Source organism: Petaurus breviceps, unplaced genomic scaffold (assembly GCF_028583685.1).
Source record: "Petaurus breviceps papuanus isolate PSGF00001 unplaced genomic scaffold, PetGlider_PUasm1.0 90865, whole genome shotgun sequence".
Taxonomy (NCBI): domain Eukaryota; kingdom Metazoa; phylum Chordata; class Mammalia; order Diprotodontia; family Petauridae; genus Petaurus; species Petaurus breviceps.
In genome coordinates this window covers 281,993-303,220 of record NW_027187367.1, presented here as the reverse complement: position 1 = coordinate 303,220, position 21,228 = coordinate 281,993, and the positions used below count along the sequence as shown (strand labels likewise).

General features: G+C 36.2%; 1 protein-coding gene across 1 annotated transcript in view; it reads left to right on the top strand.

Moving 5' to 3' along the window:
- Positions 1-21,228, top strand: part of CFAP52 (cilia and flagella associated protein 52) — a 92,171-nt gene that overhangs the window by 56,504 nt on the left and 14,439 nt on the right. Inside the window, exons 8-9 of the mRNA XM_069073671.1 lie at positions 1,938-2,108; positions 16,093-16,241. Coding sequence (XP_068929772.1) covers positions 1,938-2,108; positions 16,093-16,241 — 320 coding nt within the window. The remainder of the gene's footprint in view (positions 1-1,937; positions 2,109-16,092; positions 16,242-21,228) is intronic.

The window sequence follows — 21,228 nt, the reverse complement described above, 5'->3', positions numbered from 1 at the left end:
CTGGCTCCTGGCTCTGGCCTCCTGGGCTCCTGGCTCCACGGTCTGGGCTCCTGTTCAGAAGAAGCTCCACCAGATCTCGGTTTCAAAAAAATTCTGACTTTGCCTCTCTGGGGCTTTTCTTATATACACAGTATTACCTACTTTCTTCAGCCAACTCCTTCCTGTTACATCAGTTAACAGGACACAGGAGTTCATACATTCTGTTCCCCCAATCAGAGGCTTGATCAGTTACTAAGTGTTAAGTACCTGCTACTTTTGCCAGCACAAAGGAATCTTCAAATTCAAAATTACATTACCATTACAGAGATCAGTTCATATTTCATTTTGAGGTTTCAGTTGTAGGTGAAGAGTCAATGCTGTCTCCTGAATTTGGTTCTTCACACTTGCAATAATAGGATTCTAAACTCTTTGTCTTTGCAATCTCTTTTCTCCATTTTGAGGTATAGCCTTAGCCATTTCCTTCCTGTAGGACTCCTAAGACTTCAGCTGGTTCCACTATTTTAGGATTTTATTCTCGGGCAATATTCTTTGGATTTTCGGGGTCAGAGGAGGGGATTAGAGCAGCTGGGGTTTACTCTGCCATCCTGGTACCTGGAAGTTCAGGTAGGTGATTTTTAAACTTCCAGGCTGTAGGTTGATAGCCCCAGGATTAGCTGCTGTCATTGCTGCCAGCCCTGTGTTTGTCTCTTATCCAGCTCTGATAGATCCCCAGTCCTGTGGTGATAGGCCTGGGAATCGCCCCTGCAGTTGGTAAATCATCTTGCCTGGGCTCATTCTGGTTGGGTCTGCCTCCGCACACTGCGTCATCCTCTGCACCCTTGTGGCCAACCACATCCACTCCTCTATTCTAATTTTTAAGGAATTACTTTCTTCAGTGAGCTTTTGGACCTCCTTTTCCATTGATCAGTTCTGCTTTTTAAGGCCTTCTCTTAGCATTTTAAGGCTTCTTTTACCATTTAGCCTAACTTGTTTTTTAATGTGATATTTTCTTCAGCATTTGTGTGTGTGTGTGTGTGTGTCTCTTTTAGTAGGCTGTTGACTCATTTTTCATGATTTTCTTGCATCACTTTTATTTCTCTTCCTAATTTTTCCTCTACTTCTCCTACTTGATTTTCAAAAATTCTTTTTGAGTTCTTCCATGGCCTAAGACCAATTCATATTTTTCTTAGAGACTTTGGATGTAGGAGCTTTGACTTTGTTGTCTTCTTCTGAGTGTGTATTTTGATCTTCCTTGTCATCAAAGTAAGTTTCTATAGTGAGAGGTTTTTTTCTCATTGTTTGCTTATTTCCCCAGTCTATTACTTGACTTTTAAAAACTTTTCTTTTTTTTTAAATCAAATATTTTATTGATTTCTGGTTTACATCATTTATTTCTACAACATTTTGAGTTACAAATTTTCTCCCCGTTTTTCCCCTACCCACCACCCCAAAATAGCAATCCCACTGGATATCCCCTCCTTCAATCTACTCTCTCCCATATCTTCTCCCATATACCCTCTGACTTTCCAGTAGGGCACAGTGGATCTCTATGCCCCAGTGCCTGTATATCTTATTTCCCAGTTACTTGTAAAATAATATTAATACTAGTATATATATATATGTATATATATATATACATATATATGTATGTATATGTGAGACATAAATATTAAAAATGTTTAAATGTTTAAATATTTATATAAATATAAATACCCATCCTTGATCCAGTAAGACCAGGCTTGTCTCCTTCCCTTCTTTGACCTTAAATTGATAATATTCAGTCTCTCAATCTCTAATTCTTTGTCTCACAGCCTTCAATATTGTCTGTCAACTACAGTATAAGAACTATAACACATTTTTATGTTCTCCTTCCCTGCCAAATACATAACAAGTTGTTAGTACTGTACTTGTTGAATTGAATGAAATCTATACAACCCATTCTTTTTTTTTTTTTTAAGGAAAATTCAGTTACAAGGTGGAGTCACCTCTATTGCACTACGAGGTCAAGGGCACCAGTTCTTTGCTGGGACAGAAGGAGCGCACATTTATTGCCTCAGTTACACTGATTTTAAAGAAGAACTCATTGCTACCTGTCACAGTGGTGCTGTCCAAGACATTGTTTTCCCATAGTAAGTAAGGAGGGGGAAATTTTTTTGTTCCTTAAATTCAGTCAGAAGGTAGGAATTTGATATATACCATTTGGATATTATTTTATTCCCCTAAAAAAAAACCCTAAATGGATTCTTTCGTGAAATTTTGGTATGTGTGGAGTCAAGAATTGTGGGGTTGAGAAAGGTATAGAGTCTGTCCTCTGTGGCAGGTAATATAGCAATGCCAATTCATCAGGGATTTTAAGGATCTTTTGTGACCACACTTCCAAGTCCAGCAGTCTTTACACTATGTGTCACTGAATCATTCATAGCATTCTAAAGCATGTAGCAGTGGAAAGACTGATGGATTCAGAGTGAGAAGACCTGTGTTTGAGTCCTGGATGTTCCATTTACTGTGTGACTTTTAGCAGGTCAGTTTACCTCTGAACCTTAGTTTCCTCATTGCTTAAATGAGGATTATTACAGTTGTAATGCCTATATCACAGGATTGTTGACAGTATTAAATGAGATAATATATATAAATTATTTTGTGAATCATAGGGCCCTATACAAATATAAGCTATGATTTTAATAATAAAGTTCAAATAGAATAGAATTCACTAAAACAGGATGTTCATTCCAATTAGAACAGACCAGAACAAGGCCTCACCTACTTAAACATGAGTTTATTCATCCTTTTAGATATTTTTTTTTATTAGAAGATACTTTAGGGCAGCTAAGCGATCCTCAGTGGACCAATGATTTCACATGTTATGAATTACTAACAACCCAAAATGTTCCCATTTATTCTTCATTTATCTTCATTATCCTTCATACATCTCCTATCTCCCATTGTTTTTCTCTGCCTATGAACTTGGGTTGTTAAAGTGTATTGTTACCATCACTCTTAGTTAATATTATTGTTGACATTTCCTTCACTATTTCTTTTATGTTGCTTCCACAAGAAGACTGTGTTCTTCGTTTTTAAGGTAATAGGTGATGAAATTTCTAGCCATTGTTCCTTTGCTGCACCTAAAATATCTGTTTAACACTAGAGAAAAGGTTGCTTTTAAAAGTTCCTTAGTTAAAAAAAGTTACTCAATATAATCAGCCCCCTTGTTATTGTGTATTTGTGAGGGTCATATATTTATTAAAAACTCAGGATGATGTGTAGCAGGGATTAAGTCTCTTCCATAATCTTCCAAGGGGCTAAAAAGAATAAACAGATTATCATCAAGGCAAGAGAGTCTGAATGAGGTATATTACAAAGTTTGAATGTTCATTGCTGACTAAATGCTGAGCATCTATAATATGCTGTGTTGAACAGTTAGTAGCCCAGATAGGCAAGGTTGTTTGAAGGTGAGCTTTTTAAAACAATTGAGTACACTGTGGGATTACCATTGTGTAGATAAATAGATAATAAAGCATTCTGTAAAGTTCTACAATTTCAAACTGCTACATAAGTACCTAAGGCTAAAGTAGTATGTAGCTATGTTTTCAAAGGTGAGGGTGGAGAAAGAATTCTTACATTAGGTATATGTTGTAAGTACTTGTGGACAGTAAATGTCCCTTCCAATTCTAAAATTCCATGATTCTTCTGATATTGCTATTGCTTATATTCACTTCAAGAACAGCATGAAATTGCCCCCATTCCCAAAATCAGGATCTCATAACAGTTATACATTCGTTTTAACCACTTAGATTGATGGAGACATTGTCCTACTAAAGGAAACATTCCATTTGAACATTGTAGAGGTACCTTTAATTATGTGGCATGTCCATATTTCTTTGGTTATTTCAGAATAAATTGTGTTAAGTAGTGGAGATACAGTGATAAAACTTATATAGTCCCTTCCTGCAACAAGCTTATATTCTACTTAGGGGAAATATATATACAGATAAATAAATGGATTCAATTTTCATTTCTATGAAGATTTCAAAGCCTACATTTCCAGTAAGCCCTAATTTCTTTCTTGAGCAAGTTTTTATCATCAGTTGCCTTTTAGACATTTTAGACTCTGGATGTCTGGATGCCCAGACTCTGGACATCTCAAACTCAATGTCTGAAACAGAACTTGTGATCCTACTCCACCAACACTCTCCTCTTACTGCTCTTGAGGGCACCATCACCCTCCTATTCATCCAGGCTCAATCTCAGTGCCATTCTCTATGTCTTTCACCTCACATATAATCTCTTGAAAATCTTATGAGTCTCTCTCTACTTACATAGCTACCATCCTAATTTAAGGCCCTTATCACTCTTGTCTGGCCTGTTGCAATAGCCTTCTCATTAGTCTGTTTACCACAAGTAGCAAAACCATCTACCACTCAACTGCCAAAGTGATTTCCCTAAAGTGTAGCTCTAATCATGTGTCAGTCCTCTCAGCTCAGTAAACTATAGCTCAGTGCATTCCATTTAGTGGTTTGTGAACCCCTTGAGAGTTCATGATAACAGTTCAAGAGGTTAAGGCTAAAAATTCCTTAGTGGTACCTTAAGCAGTAATTGTTCAATTATGTCATAAATATATTTTTCCTCTTTGACAACAAGCATATGTGCATTTGTTTCTACAGGAATTCAAAACTGTAATGATCATGCTCACAATGATTTTGGTGTTTGTAGAGTGAATTCAAAAACTATGACCACTTCTGATTGAATGTAACCTGTTCTTACAGTTTCTCAGCTTGTCATCAAATTGTTCTGAAATTGCCACAATAGTTCATCTTTCAAGCACAAACCAATTCCCAATGTATGACCAAAGTCATGTGTATACTCTCAGTTGCATTCTGTACACTGAACTAAATTAGCTCCCTTCTTGCCCTGTATTACTCTGTAATTGTATCTTATCAGCTATTGTAGCACTGTGATCCAGATATTATGAACTTTATGTTTCTGCAATGCAAATGTCAGACTGTTTGAGAAACCAAGCCTGGGCAAGTGCTTTATGAGCTTCCTTGAAATTATCATTGACCATCACAGACATTCTACAGAAATAAACCTAATATTTTCTTTCATTATAGTATTATGGCTGTTTTCTGATTTAAACTTAACCTAGCGTTATGTTCTTATACAATCTGATGATTTTTAAATAAGCTGTTCAGTAGAATTTTTGTGAGAACATAGCTAGTGTGGCAGTGGTAGAAGAGAAGACAGTCACATCTGAAGATATTCTTTCATTGTTAAAAACAAAGCAAAATATAAAATTGAACTTTAAGTCCACTTATCACAAGACAGCTCTTGCTACCTAGCAGAAAAGTAAATATTTATATTGTAACAAGCTATTTATTTTCATCAATCAGGTCACTAAAATAAGAAAAATTCCATTTCTTGGCAATTATTGGCATGCTATTTCTATCCAATGAAATTTGTAAAATATGAAAATTTAATATAAAGTCTTGCAGGTGATAGTAAGCATAGGAGATTTTACTGGATTACTAGTTTTAATTCTTACAGAATGTCCCTTGTAAAATACTCATAATTATTTTACAGTTAGAGGTTTTTAATTTTATACTTAAGGATTTTGTTAATATAGGTGGAATAAAATTTCATATTTTATGATTCTGCAACATAAATTTTTAATTTGGAGCTATTTTGGAAAAAAGTTAACATTGTAATTATTATAAGCTCTTAATCTAAAATAATATTTTGGGGGTATTTATTAAATTACCCTGGGGGTTCACAACACACATTTTTGGTTATCGGAAGGGGTTTAACAAACAAAAACATTAGGCACTACTGCTTGATGCCATCTAATTTACCTACAAGATAAAATACTCTATTTGATATAAAGTTCTTCATGACCTGGTTCCTTCCCTCTTTTCCAGGCTTCTTACCCTTTAATTCTTCATGTATGCTTCCATCCAGCTACACTGCCTTACTTCACTGTTCATTATATCTGATACTCCACTGGCCATCTCCATGCCTTGCCACTCACTGGCTGTCTCCCATCCTTGGGATGCTTTCACCTTCATCTCTTAGTTTCCCTGACTTCCTTCAAGATTCAGCTCAGATTCCACTTTCTTCAGGAAGACTTTCTTGGAAAGCACTAGCTGTTAGTGCCTTCTTTCTAAGATCTAAGATCAATCTACTCTATATCCTGCGTGTGCCTTGTTAGTCATATGTTGTCTCTCCCAATAGAATGATAGCTCTTGAGAAAAATATAGATTCCAGCTGTCAGTTTTTGCTGAAATGTCAGTCTTTGCAAAATCATAATCTTAATTAGGATATTATATTAGTGAGCATTAATTTTGACTCCTCCTTAACTTAACTAAATTCTAATAAGAAAAGCACCCTTTGCCAGAGAATGCCCCCACTAGTATACTCAATTTAGTAAACTCAGATTTGGTGTATCATTCAAATGCATGGCTGCAATGTTCACCAAACAAGAGGAAGTAAATCTCTCAATTCCTCAGGGATCTTTTTGAATCTCATCTGTAAAGATAGTTCAGTTATTTTTTGTTAGGTTTTACTGATGCCTTAAAAAAAATAATATGGCTATTAGAGGCAACTAGGTACCACAATGTATAGAACATTGGACCTAGAATCCGGAAGACCTGAGTTCATATTTAGCCTCAGACACTTACTTGTTGTGTGAAGGTAGTGGATAGGTGGTGTAGTGGATAGGGTGTCAGGTCTGAAGTCAGGAAGACTCAACTTCCAAGTTCAAATCTGGTCTCAGAGACTTATTAGCTGTGCGACCCTGGGCAAGTCACTTAACCTTATTTGCCTCTGTTGTTCATCTGTAAAAATGAGCTGGAGAAAGAAATGGCAAACCATTCCACTATCTTTTTTTTTTTTTGGCGAGGCAATCGTGGTTAAGTGATTTTCCCAGGGTCATACGACTAATAAATGTCAAGTGGGATTTAAACTTAGGTTTTCCTATGACTCCAGGGCCAGTGCTCTATCCACTGCGCCACCTAGTTACCCCCCCACCCCCACTCCAGTATCTTTGCCAAGAAAACCCCACATGCGGTCACAAAGAGTTGGACACAACTGAAACAACTAAACTGATCTCTGTCTACCTTAGTTTCCTCATCTGTAAAACAGGGTTAATAATTTCCCTTACCTCCCAAGGTTGTTGTGAAAATAAAATGAGATATTTATGAAACGCTTTGCAAACCTTAAAGTGCTACATAAATGCTAGCTAATAATATTAGCACTTTGTTGTTTTACTCTTCTCTTTCAACATTGACCCCTACTTTGTAACTAAGAAAAAATAATTAAGTGACCAATAAAACAAGACCATCTGACAGAGGATGCAACATTCTGAACTCACCTACTGAGAAAGGGTGCTTAAGTCAACTCTTATTCTAAATTATGATTGGTAAATGCACAATTCAGGCAAGTGTCAAAGATAGTTATGTTCACATAAGACAAAAACGAAAAAAAAAATCAAATATAAAAAAAAGTGAACTCTTACAGAGCAGGAATTGTTTTGTTACTTTTTTTTTGTGTCTCCAACATTTAGCACAGTGCCAGGCACATAAAAAATGCTTAATAAATTTTTAATGACAGACAGACTGACCAAAAAGAACAAATTAAGTAATTTGGATGAGGAGTGAGGACAGTAGTAGCTTAAGGAATTAGAAAAGGTCTCTTATTGGAAGTGTCCCTTGAATTAAGACTTAAGGAACCTATGAATCCCACATGTTGGAAGTGAGGAAGGGAGAACCTTCCAGGTGTGGGGAACAACTTGTGCAAATGTACCAAGATAAGCAATGGAACATTGTGTACAGGGAATACTAAGTAGTCCAGTTTGCTGCAATGTAGAGTGTTTGTGTGAGATCAGCCCAGAAAGATAATTTGATACATCAATGTAAAGCACTTTATATGCCAAGAATTTTTTTTTTATTTCAGAAGTAACAGGGAACCTCAGAAGCTTGAGCAAGGGAATGATATGATCCATTCAGTAATTTCAGAATACTGATTTGGCAACTGTATGGAGAATGTATTGAAGAGGAGAGAGACTGGAACCGTAGTAACCAATAAGGAAGCTATTGCAACTGTAGACGAAAAGTAATAGGGCCTGAATTGGAGGGAATAGGGATGTGAGAAACATAGAGTGAGAAGATTCAAAGCTGATTGCATGTGATTTGCCCAAAATCACATAGCTGTTTAGATACAGAATTGGGATTAGAAGCTAGGTGTACTAAAATTTAAATTAAATGCTTCCCTTCCCCCCTCCCATACTGTGCTACATTTTATTCCTTTGTATTTGGTTACTTTAAATTTATTTGTATTTATTCTAGTATTGTATTTCTATTGCATATTGCATTTATTTTATCTATTATATTTATTATTTATATGCATGTTATATTTTCTACTATATTGTTCCACATAAATTCCATATATATCTCATATATGCTTAAATATGGCCTAGATGCTTTCCTAATTAGACACAAGCTCCTTGTGAACAGGAATTATTCCATTTGTTATATTTATATTCTTATGCCTTGTACAGTGTAGGTCCACACTAAATACTTGTCAAAAACAACAATGATTGAAATGTCATAGGAAATATAATCTCTTCATAATATAAATGGCCAAGTAAGCTTATAGCAAATACTTATTAGGTATTGTTAAAGGTGCTGTGCTGAGGTAGATTCAAAAGTTAAAAAAAAGACACGATCTGTCCACACAAAACTCACATTCAACATATGGTATGAGGGGAGAACAGTTTGGATACCATGGCAATAGGCCAGCCAATAAGGGACTGAAGTAGGACAGTAGCTGTGTGAGTGGAGAGAAAGGGACTGATGTGGGAGATGTTCACAGTACATAGGAGGAAAGCTCTCATGTCTCCCCTCTCCCTCTAGGTCTTTACCAGACATACCTCTAATTTCCTCAGTCATTTTTCATGAAGAGGTAAGAGGAAGGCAAAGGAATAAGCATTTATATAGCATCTATGTGCCAAACACTGTGATAGATGCTTTACAGATCTTTTGTGAAGTAGGTGCTGTGATTATCTCCATTTTACTGTTGAGGAAAGTGAGGCAAATGGGTTAAATGACTTGCCTAGGGTCACACAACTCAGATACTTGCTGGATTTGAACTCAGTTCTTCCTAACTCCAGGTATTCCTAACTCAGGTCTTTCTAAGTTCTTATAACATAGCTATAAGACTTCTTCCCCCATACTAGTTGCCTTCTTCTAGATGTGTTTGTCAGTTTTGCTTCTAAAACATGGTGCCTAGAATCTGACCACAATAGCCCAGGTTTGGGATTGATAAGAATGAATGACAATGGGAATGTTACCTTTGTTATTCTATTAATGCTGCCTAAGAAAGACTTCAAGAGCTTTTTTGGTAACTCGTGTTGATATTATAGTCTGGTAAAACATCAAAGTTTTTTTTTTTCACGTAAAATACTATTAAGTCAGTTTTCTGACATCTTGTATTTATACATTTAATTTTTTTTTAATCTCAAATAAATACAGATCTTGGACATCAAGTCCCACATTTATTTTTTTTTTAACCTTCTCACATGTCATCTCATTAGGTTTGGCCCATAATTTTCATCTGACAATATCTTTGAATCTCAATTCGCTCATTCAATGTTCTTGCTTTTTTTTTTTCTAACTCTGTTTCATGGAAATTTGACAGACATACCTTTATGTTGTTGTCCAGTCATTTTAGTAATGTCCAGCTCTTCATGATCCTATTTGGAATTTTCTTGGCAAAGATACTGGAGTGGTTTGCCATTTCCTTCTCTAGCTCATTTTACAGATGAGGAAATTGAGGCAAACAGGATTAAGTGACTTGCCCAGGGTCACATAGCAAGTGAGTATCTGTGGCCAAATTTTAACTCAAGTGTTTGTGACTCCAGGGCCAGCAGCTATCCACTGCACCACATACCTGCCTCAAGACCCTTAAAAAGGTACTGAATAGGACATACATAGAACACAATCACATGAACTTTAGAATGTCACTTGAGATATTCCTCCTAGATGATAACCATATATTAATTAGTATTTTGGGTGTATAGTTGTTGAAGCAGTTATGAATACAGCTAACTATATTATCATTCAAACTATATCTCACCACCTGTTCACAAGGATATCAAGAGAAGCAGTTATATATCTTGTTAAAATCCACATATATTGTATCTTTGGTATTTCTCTTATCTACCTGTCAAGTAACCCTATCATAAAGTCTAGCATGATTTATTCTATATAGATATAGATATAGATACACACATATATATTTAAATATATATATTTTTGGTTTTTTGGAGGGGGGAAGGCAGGGAAATTGGGGTTAAGTGACTTGCCCAAGGTCACACAGCTAATAAGTGTTAAGTGTCTGAGGCTGTATTTGAACTCAGGTCCTCCTGACTCCAGGGCTGGTGCTCTATTATCTTTATTTTTAACATTCATTTAAAAACATCTTGAATTCCAAATTTTATCCTTCCTTCCCACCCTTCGCCTGCTTGTTGAGAAGCTACCAATATGATAACCATTATACATGTAAAGTCGTGCAAAATATATTTCTGCATTAGCTATGTTGCAAGGCTAATAATAATGATGATGATAAAAAGCAAGAAAAATAAAGAAAGTAAAAAATGTATGCTTCAATTTACACTCGGAGTTCATTAGTTCTATCTCTGGAAGTGAATAGTATTTTTTATCATGGGGTCCTTTGGAATTGCCTTGAATCATTGTATTAATCAAATGAAAAGTCTTTAACAGTTTATCATCATCACAATATTAGCATGACTTAACTCATTAAAAATAACTTTTGTTATTTTTTAAAAAATAATTAATTTTTAATTTTCAACATTCATTTCCACAAGAATTTGAGTTCTACTCCCTGTCTCTCCCCTCTCTCCAGATGGTGTGTGTTCTGATTACCCCTTCCCCCAGTCTGCCCTCCCTTCTATCACGCCATTCCTCCTTATCCCCTTTCCTTTTATTTTCTTGTAGGGCAAGATATAGTTCTCTACTATTGCCTGTTTATTTTATTTACCAGTTGCATTTAAAAACAATTTTTACATTTGTTTTTAAAACTTTGAGTTACAAATTCTCTCTCTTCATCCCTCCCCAGCCACCTTCATTGAGAGGACGAGCAATTCAATATAGGTTATACATGTATAGTTATGCAAAACACTTTCATAATAGTCATGTTGTGAAAGACCATACTGTAAAGCCAAGCACAAGCAGCTTTCCAGAGGACTGCTGCTGTGAACAGCTTCAAGGTTCTGATTACATAGTATAGTGAATTCTCTATTTATTCAGTAACAAGCTAAGATAAAACATTGACAGAAATCAAAGTACAGCATTCACAATGTTGTAGCATAACAACTTATCACTAAAATGGCCACATAGTTTTCACCAAAGTGGTCACAAAGTTTTAAGCAAAAGATATCATTCAGTAAGAATTTAACTCAACCATCCTTAAGGAGGCTTGCCTCCTTAATGGACACAAAGTACAAAGGTCAAGGTTCTCCACCCCTAGGTAACATTGTCTTAATCTCTTAGTCAAAAAATTCTTCTTTCTTATTAATTGGAGATTAGTTTCCAATCATCCTTAATTTAATCATCCTGAAGAGGGACAGGATACAGAGTACAAAGTCCTCCCACTCCTAGGTCACAGTAAATCATGATCTTCTCAGTTTGCATTAAATACTCAAGGAGAGGTCTTTTCATCTTGACTCAAGGCTGGCTCTCACACTCCATGGTTCCTCTTCCATGGTCCCAACTCCTGAACAAATCTACCCAACTGTCACCTGGATTCAAGGGCAGGCAGCTCTCAGTTCCTTGTCCAGCTCCTTGTCCAGTTCTTTATCCAGTTCCTTGTCCAGTTCCTGTTTCATATTAAAGCTCACAGTGTCCAGTGCACCTCAAATCCTTCACAGTTTCTGTTCCTGGGAAGACAATGCTTAACAAAGTCACAATAACATTCATGCACATATCCGGCACCATCATCAGTTTGCTATCTGCCTGTGAAATCAACACAGACCCACTAACAAGGTCTGAGGAATCAACACAAATCATCAATATAGTCCCAGGACCTCTGAAAACATCAGTAAGACCCTCCTCCAGGACTTCTGTAAACATACAACAAGAAAATCCTCTTTCAGGGCTTCTGAACCAGCAGTAAGGTCCCAGGGCTTCTGTAACAACAGCAACATACTCTATTAGCAGAAGAATCTGACAAAGTAACATCAAAACAGACTGCCAAAGTACCAGCACCACAGCTATGCTTCCTCCCAGTTTCTGCTCTCTCTCAGCCTGGGCTTCTCCTTATATATGATCATTAAGCTCCTCCCTGTTACACCCCTTCCTGTGGCATCAGCAACAGGGGTTCACAAGTTCTGTTTCTTAACAAAAGACTTGATATAATCATGGGCAAGAAACTTGAACTGAAACAAGGTGCTAAATAATTAAATAGCTGAAACAAGGTATTAATTACTTCTTTGCATTGCATTCTCTCCATCCTATCCCACCCCACCCCCACTTATTTTATTTTCACTTTTGACTCTGTCCCTTTTCAAAAAAGTGTTTGCTTCTGACTACCCGTTCCCCCAATTTGCCTTCCCTTCTATCACTCCCCTCTTATCTCCTTCCCCTCTTACCTTCTTGTAGGTTAAGATACCCAATTGAGCCAAATCTGATAAGGATAAGGTTCACTCATTCCCTGTCACATCCCCTCTCTTTCCCCACATTGTGAAAACTTTTTCTTCTTTTATGTGAGATAATTTGCCCCATTTTATCTCCTCCTTTCTCCTCCCAATATATTCCTCTCTCACCTCTTAATTTCTAAATATCTAAATGATATCTAAAAAATATCATCCCTTCATATTCAATTCACCCTGTGCCATCTATCTATCCATCTATCTACTTATCTATTTCCTTCAACTACTCTAATACTGAGAAAGGGTTTGTGAGTTACTAATATCTTCTTTCCACGTAGGCATGTAAACAGTTCAACTTTAAAAAATCCCTTATCATTTCTTTCCTCTTTATCTTATCATGCTTCTCTTCAGTCTTGTATTTGAAAGTCAATTTTTCTATTCAGCTCTGGTCTTTTCAGCAAGAATGCTTGCAAGTCATCTATTTTATTGAATATCCATTTTTTCTCCCAAAGAATTATACTCAGCTTTGCTGTGTAGGTGATTCTTGGTTTTAATCCAACCTCCTCTGACCTCTGGAATATCATATTCCAAGTCCTTTAATCCTTTAATGTAGAAGCTGCTATGAATTGTGTTATTCTGATTTTATTTCCACAATACTCAAATTATTTCTTTCTGGCTGCTTGCAATATTTTCTCCTTGACCTGGGAACTCTGGAATTTGGCTACAATATTCCTAGGAATTTTCCTCTTGGGATCTCTTTCAAGAGGTGACTAGTGGATTTTTACAATTATTATTTTATCCTCTGGTTCTAGAATATCAGGGTAGTTTTCCTTTATGTCTAGGCTCTTTTTTTATCATGGCTTTCAGGTAGCCCAGTAATTTTTAAATGATTTCTCCTGGATCTGTTTTCCAGGTCAGTAGTTTTTCCAGTGAGATATTTCACATTGTCTTCTATTTTTTCATTCTTTTAGTTTTACTTTATAATTTTTTTATTTTTTTCATAAAGTCATTAGCTTCAATTTGCTCCACTCCAATTTTGAAGGAATTATTTTCTTCAGTGAATTTTGGACCTCCTTTTCCATTTGACCAAATCTGCTTTTTTAAGGCATTCTTCTCCTCATTGGCTTTTTGGACCTCTTTTGCCATTCGGGTTAGTCTATTTTTTAAGATGTTATTTTCTTTAATATTTTTTTTTATCTCCTTTAGCAGGCTGTTGCCTCATTTTTCATGATTTTCTTGCGGGTCCTCCAGGCTGTGGGAGGGAGATGTGTTTCACTCTGTCATTTTGTGGGCTCTGCAGCTCCAGAATTTGTTTAGAGTCATTTTTTACAGGTATTTGGAGAGGATTGGGGATGAGCTCAAGCAAGTCCCTGCTTTTAATCTGCCATCTTAGCTGTGCCCCTCATGACTTACTCTTAACAAGTCCATGCTGGCTTACTGTGATTATCACTCTATTTTCTCAGTCCTCGAAGGGTGTTTCATGATATAACTTAGAATTTTGCTGGAATTAGGTCAACTTAGCAGTCCACAGTTTGGTTGATGAACCTTTTTTCCCCCTATTATTTAAAGTGAGAACCCTCACCTCTAATATTATGATTCCTCTCTTTTTTTCTTCATGGTTCCTCAGATTGATAATGGTTCAGTAGTTATCTTTTAGGAGTGGGTTTTTGGGGGGATTTTTGTATCCTGATTATTCTAAGCCTTGAAACTTAAATTCATTTATATCAACTAGATGCTCTTCTACTATTCACCTTTCTGGGCTTCAAAATCTTAACTGTTTTACCTTTTTCCATTTGAAGAGCTTTCTCTTTGGTAATGAAGATGGAAGCAAATTTGGAATTAGTTTAATAATTCTGCTTTCTCTCTGAAATTGTATGTGAGATTTTTTTTAGTCATATTTCTTTTTTTGTTTTTCTTTACTTGTCTTTTGAAGGGCATTCACTTAGTATAGGAAGAAGAGCAGAGAGTTGCTCAGAAATAAAATATAACTATAAGAGATTCTCTTGAATTTGAAATAAAATATAACTATAAGAGATTCTCTTGAATTTCAATTTTATTGGAAAATGTAAGTATTCTTTTTATGACAGTGCTATCCAGTTTAGTCTAAGGATTGTCTGTCTTATCCTATTACTTAAGACTGTGTGAAGAAGTACCCTTTTGTTAGTTCAGGGGTGGCTAAAGGTGGTAAGTGCTGGGCCTAGGGTCAGAAAGACCTGAGTTTAAGTGTTACTTCAGAAAAGCTGTGTGACCCTGGCCAAGTCAACTGATCTCTGTCAATTTCCTCAAGTGTAAAATAGGGATAACAGTAGCATTTACTTCACTGGACTCTTGTGAGAGACAAATGACATCATATCTGTCAATTGCTTGGCACAAATTAGACAATTAATAAATGCTTCCCCTATAATCAATTTAATTTTAACAAAATTGTTTAATTTGCAGAAGAATTTTTCTTTAACATTAATTTTTCTAAGATTTCATTGAATTTAATATATCCCTTCCCTATTTCATTTCATCAACATTGAAAGATATTTTGTTTCTTTACTCCAATGCCTTAGTAGATCTGTGAATTCATCAGTGAGGATATTCCATTCAACAATTCAGATCACATCTCATCCATGCTGGTTCATCCTGGACCATGATTTTTCATGTCCGATTCCATAAGGGAACCACCCTAGAAACTCAGAGCTTTCATCTTTTTCTCTTGATAACATGAAGATACCAGTAGAGTATATGGATATCCTTTAGTTATCCTTTACCTCCATCACAGGACCACCCTACCAATCTATCTTCTTTTTCAATCATACATTTCTTTCATGATATTCTTTTTATCACTTATTTCTAAATTCATTGCAATGTCTGCTCATGTCCATCACACTTTCATTGTTCCTTCTGTGATGCTTACCTTCAGAGACTGGAGTGTTTCATGATTCATGGTCATACAGCATTATGCAAGAATGTTGGTGTGAAAAAGATGGAACTGTTTCAGAGAGAACTTTAGAGTCATCAAAAGAACTTTACAAATTCCCCAGTGGAATGCAATCTGTTCCCATCTTGTTAATTTTAGCCTGGACAGTGGCCTAATTCACTCACTTGTTTTTTTCCCTTGATGATTCTCATAAATTTCTGTGTTTCTGAGCATAGTTATATTTTAGTTCTGAGTAACTTTCTGTTCTCCTTCTTATACTGAGTAAACTCCTGTTGTCCTATTGTCCAGGGTAAAATACAAGATACAAGATTTCTACATATTTTACAGCAGAAGTATTACAAGAACACTACATCTTTTGAGAATAAAAGGCATTTCACCAAAAAACTCCAATTATCAGAAATGCCATCTAAAAAGTGGCTTTTCTTATCTTTTTTTGGTGAAAAGTACTTTGATTATTAATGTTTAACTTAGAAAAACTGGATTTAAGAATGTGTGTGCATCATATTTTGTGATAATTTTGCTTTTTCAGTGGCACTGCTGATTTGTTTGCCACTTGTTCCATGGAAGATATCCGAGTGTGGCACACTTCTTCCAACCGAGAGCTGTTAAGGATCACTGTGCCCAATATGACCTGCTATGCTATTGACTTCATGAGAGATGGCAAAAGCATCATTTCAGGTAATGTTCTTGTGGTCAGACTGAGATTTGGACCTACACTATAGATTTGATTATTGCAGTTTTTAGTTCATTTTGGCTTCTACAACATGGTTGACCCAGAAGAGCCCTTCACCTATTACTCTTGCTTATTTAACCCTCTCTCAAGTTCTATTTTTGTAGGAAATAATTTCAAATATAAGGTAACTGTGAGCATTTTCATATGAAATGGCTGGATATCTTTACCTGACCTCGAATTCCAGATCTGAAACGGAACTCATCACCTTACCTCCCTCCATACCTGCCCTTCCTACAAACGTTATTATTTCTGTTCCCAGTTACCCAGGGTTGTAATCTCAGAACCAACTTCCTTTTGCCTCATGCCCAATATCTAAACAGTTACCAAATGTTGTCACTCCTGTCTCCAAAGCATCCCTCACATTTTTATCTTCTCTCTACTCACACTGCTAGCACACTAATTTAGGCACTTATTACCATTCACCCGGAATAATGCAATAATATTCTAATTTTTTTTCCCAGGCTCTAGTCTTTCCATTCTCCAATCCATCCTTCACAGAGCTGCAAAAATATTCTTCCTTAAGGCAAAACACTTGTGAATTCCATATTGTGTCCCTGATCAGTAACTTTATTTTTTAATGTAACTATTTTATTTTTTGTTAATTAATAAGCATTAATTTTCTCTTGCTCCCACTTTCCATCTATTAAAAATAAAATAAAAATAAAACACTTGTAAACACATCATGTCAAGCAAAAAAAATTCTCACACTGACAACATAAAAAAATATGTATCATATTCTGAACCCTGAGTCCATCATTTCTCTATGAGAAGATGGATAGCACACTCCATCATCAGCCTTCTGGAATCATGGTTAGTTATTGGACTGATTGGAGTTATTAAGTCTTTACTTTACCTGAAGCTTAATAGATTTTGCTCCAGTCCCTAATTTTAACACTGTGCGAATCTTATATTTCAGGTATATTTCTTGTAGGCAATAGATTATTGAATTCTGATTTCTAATCCATTCTGCCATTCTTTTCCATTTTATAGTTAAGTTTATCCTATTTGTATTCACAGTCATCATCATTATTTGTGTATTTTCCTCCATCTTGTTGTTATACTTTTCTTTCTCTTTATTTCCCACCCCCTCTTTATATAGAAGAAGGTAGTGAAAGAGAATGAGTGTGGTCACTATCAATATTCTAGTTTTGGTGCAATCTACTTCTAATCCCATGCCCCTCTCTACTCTTTCACCCAGGGCCCAATCATGCATTCTTATTCTTTCTTTTCTTTCAGATCCCTCTTCTCAATGAAGAGTTTACATTGCTTAAGCCTAATCCTTTCCTTAATCTGCCTTCTCTCTTTTTCCATTCTTTCCCTTTTTCCCTTTTCCCTTGTTTCCTTGTTGAGTACTTCTGTACCCAACTGTGTGTGTATGTATTTATGTTTATGTTCTTCCCTCCTTTGACTAATTCAGATGATAGTGTAAAGCCAATTATGAGAAGTTCTTCTGAGGACTGCTGCCGTGAATAACTTTAAGGGTCTAATCACATAGTATAATGAATTCTCTATTTATTCAGCAATAAATTAAAGAATAACATTCAAGAAACTAAAGCATAACATTCACAACAACTAACATAACAGCTTATTACTAAGGTGGCCACATAGTCTTAATAAAACATATCATTCAGTACATCTTATAGTCATTTTTAAGGAGTAGCAGAAAATACAAACACCATCCACCCCTAGGTCACAGTAAGTTACAAATCTCATCAGTCACTACAGAGTATCCAAAGTAAAGTCCTCTTTCAACTTGACTCAAGGCTGGCTTCCAAACACACCCCCCTCCCCTTCTCCACAGGCTGACCACTGCCACCTCTTGCCTGGATTCACATGTAGGCAATGGAGACCTTCCTGTTCCATATCTCAGCTCACCTGAGCTCCACTGCAAGCTCTTCATAGTTTCTGTTTCTACAAAAACAAAACTTAACAGGGCTACAACAATATTTACACATATTACCAGAACTATTATCCCAATTCACATTCTGCCTGAGAAACCAATATAGAACAACAAACAGGGCTTCTGTCTGAGAAATCAACACAGGACAACAGACAGGACTTCCAAATGAGAAAGTAGTGCAGATCAACAGACAGAGCACCATCACAGTCTCTCTCTCAGTTCTGAATGTTCCCAGTTCATGCTCTTATCTTCTCCTTCTTGTTCCACCCTTTTTGCAAGCTCCTCCCACTGTGGGCTCCCATATGATTACATTCAGCTTATTACAGAGGCAGGAGAAATCTTCAAATTCCCTTAGGCCTATTAAGGGCAGGGAAGATCTTCAGACAAGGCCTATTAAGAACAATACAATGTATACTATTTCTAATCAAAGACTCTTGATACAATCAAAGGCGAGGCTCAAAGGCACTTGATTAGCTAAAACTCAATCCAGAAAAACAGCAAAAGAATCCTATTTTAATTGCCATTACACATATCAAATTCCAAGTTTAATTTTTTCCTCCCACCTGTTTCTCCTTATTTATATAGTCTTCTACCCCAATTAAGATATTTTCCCCAACCATTACTCTCCCTTTTCCTCTGTAAAGTGTTCTTAGCCCCTTCCTTTTCCATTCTTCTTTTATAATCATCATAACATAAGAAAACCCCTCCCAGGACCTCTGTCTTATTATTAGACTGCCTCCTTTACTACTAATGATAATAAGAGGTTTAAATGTGGCACATGCATCATTTCTTCATTTTAGAATGTAAACAGTTTATCTTTGTTTAATTTCTTATGATTTTTCACTCATGCTTACTTTTTATGTTTCTCTGTATTTCAAAGTTTCTATGCCACTCAGATCTTTTTATCAAGAATTCTTGGAAATCTATTTCATTAAAGATCCATTCCACATAGACTCTTCCATAGGATTATACTTAGATTGACTGTAAGCCTCTATCTTTTGCTTTATGGAATATTGTATTCCAAGCTCTTTGTCCCTTTATACTGGTGCTGCTAAATCTTGTGTGATCCTGACTGTGGCTCCTTGGTACTTGAATTCTTTATTTCTATCTGCTTGCAGTACTTTGCTTTGAACTAGAATTTCTGGATTCTATGATGTTCCTGGGAGTTTTCATTTTGGGGTTTCTTTGAGAGGTACCCATAGGACTTTTTCCTATATTTCACCTTGCCCTCTTAGAAATCTAGGCAATTTTCTTTTGATTTCTTGAAACATTATATTTAGGCTGTAGTTTTCATCATGGTATTTAGGTAGTCCTGTGATTTTAAAATATTTTCTCAATCTGTTATCCAAGTCAGTTGTTTTTGCTATAAGATAATTTACATTTTAAAGTAAAGATATGTAAAGATAGTCCATTTTTAAAAGTCTTTTGATTTTATTTTAATATTTTTTGTTGTCTCTTGGAATCATTAGCTTCTATTTGGTCCATTCAAGTTTTTCAGGGAGTTTGTTGCCTGGGTAAGGCTTTAAAGCTCTTGTGCCAAGCTGCTAATTGTTTCCAATTCATTCTTCCATAACTCTATTTTCTTTTCCATTTTTTTTTCCCTTCTAGCTTTCTTATTTAATTTATAACAACATTTTAACTCTCTCTCTCTCTCTTTTTTTTTTTTTTGCTTTTTGGAGGGCAATTGGGGTTAAATAACTTGCCCAAGGTCACACAGCTAGGTGTGTGTGCGTGTGTGTGTGTGTGTGTGTGTGTGTATGTGTGTTAAGTGTCTAAGGCTGGATCCAAACTCAGGTCCTCCTGACTCCAGAGCCGGCACTCTAATCACTGTGCCACCTAGCCACCCCAACATTTTAACTCTTAGAAAAAAAAAAAAACCTCTTCCTTAATTTTTTCCAAAAAATCTAGTTGAATTTGGGCCCAAGAATTTTTCTTGGAGGCTTTGCTTATAGATATTTTGAAATCATTCTGTTCTTTTGGGTTTTTGTCTTGAGTATCACTGTTTCCAAAATACTTTTTTAGGGTGGGATTCTTTTTTTATTTGCTCTTCCAGTTTACTTTCTGACTTCAGATTTATATTTTAGGACTGGTCTCTGCATACTTTGGGAGGGAATATTTGGGCTGACTTTTTGTCTTGTTGCTGCTTTCTAGGGGTTATTGAACATTGTGTTATTCCAGGACACTGGGAACTGCTGAGGCTGGGGACCTGCAAATTTTCAGTACTCCCAAAGTGCTCTGATCCACTTCCCTCTTTCTCTGAGTTCTACCAGTTCCTGACCTGGATTGGAATCTAAACAATACATCTATGGGCTTATTCTTGTTTGGTATTCCAGCAGACTGTTGCCAGACTCAGCAAATAGAAAATTTTGCTGGTTCAGTGACAGAACTGTAGGCCTCTTTTAATTTGGATTTCCCATGCTGGTTATTCCATTGCATGTATCAGACTGGGTTGGATGCTGAAAATAATATTGCTGCTTTGCTTTGCTTCCCAGGATCAGCAGTTTGCTGGATCTGAGTCATTGAGGAATTCGACCAGTAGGCATAGAGATTTTATTTGTTTTATCAAGGGATTAGAGTCCAAATCCTTTGTTCCAATTCTATAGCTTTACATCTTTGTAAATTAAGACTGGGTCCATTTGGCTTCCTGCTAACAGAGCACCTAAATTTCTGAGGCACATTTTATAGAGGAAGAAAAAAAAATTCATACTATCTATCTTACATATTTGTTGTGAGAAAAATGCTTCATAAACACTTCACATTTTTTTAATCAAATGCTTTATTAACTACTAGTTTATATCATTCATTTCTGCAAGATTTTTTTTTTAAAGCAATCGGGGTTAAGTAACTTGCTCAAGGTTACACGGCCAGTTATTTCTGGATGTGGTGCTGAGTATCTGAACCCAGATTTGATCCAGGTCATCCTGACACTGGAGCCGGTGCTCTTACTCGCTGAGCCACCTGGCCACCCCTAAGCAATTGGGGTTAAGTAACTTGCTCAAGGTTACACGGCCAGGTGTTTCTGGGTGGGTGCT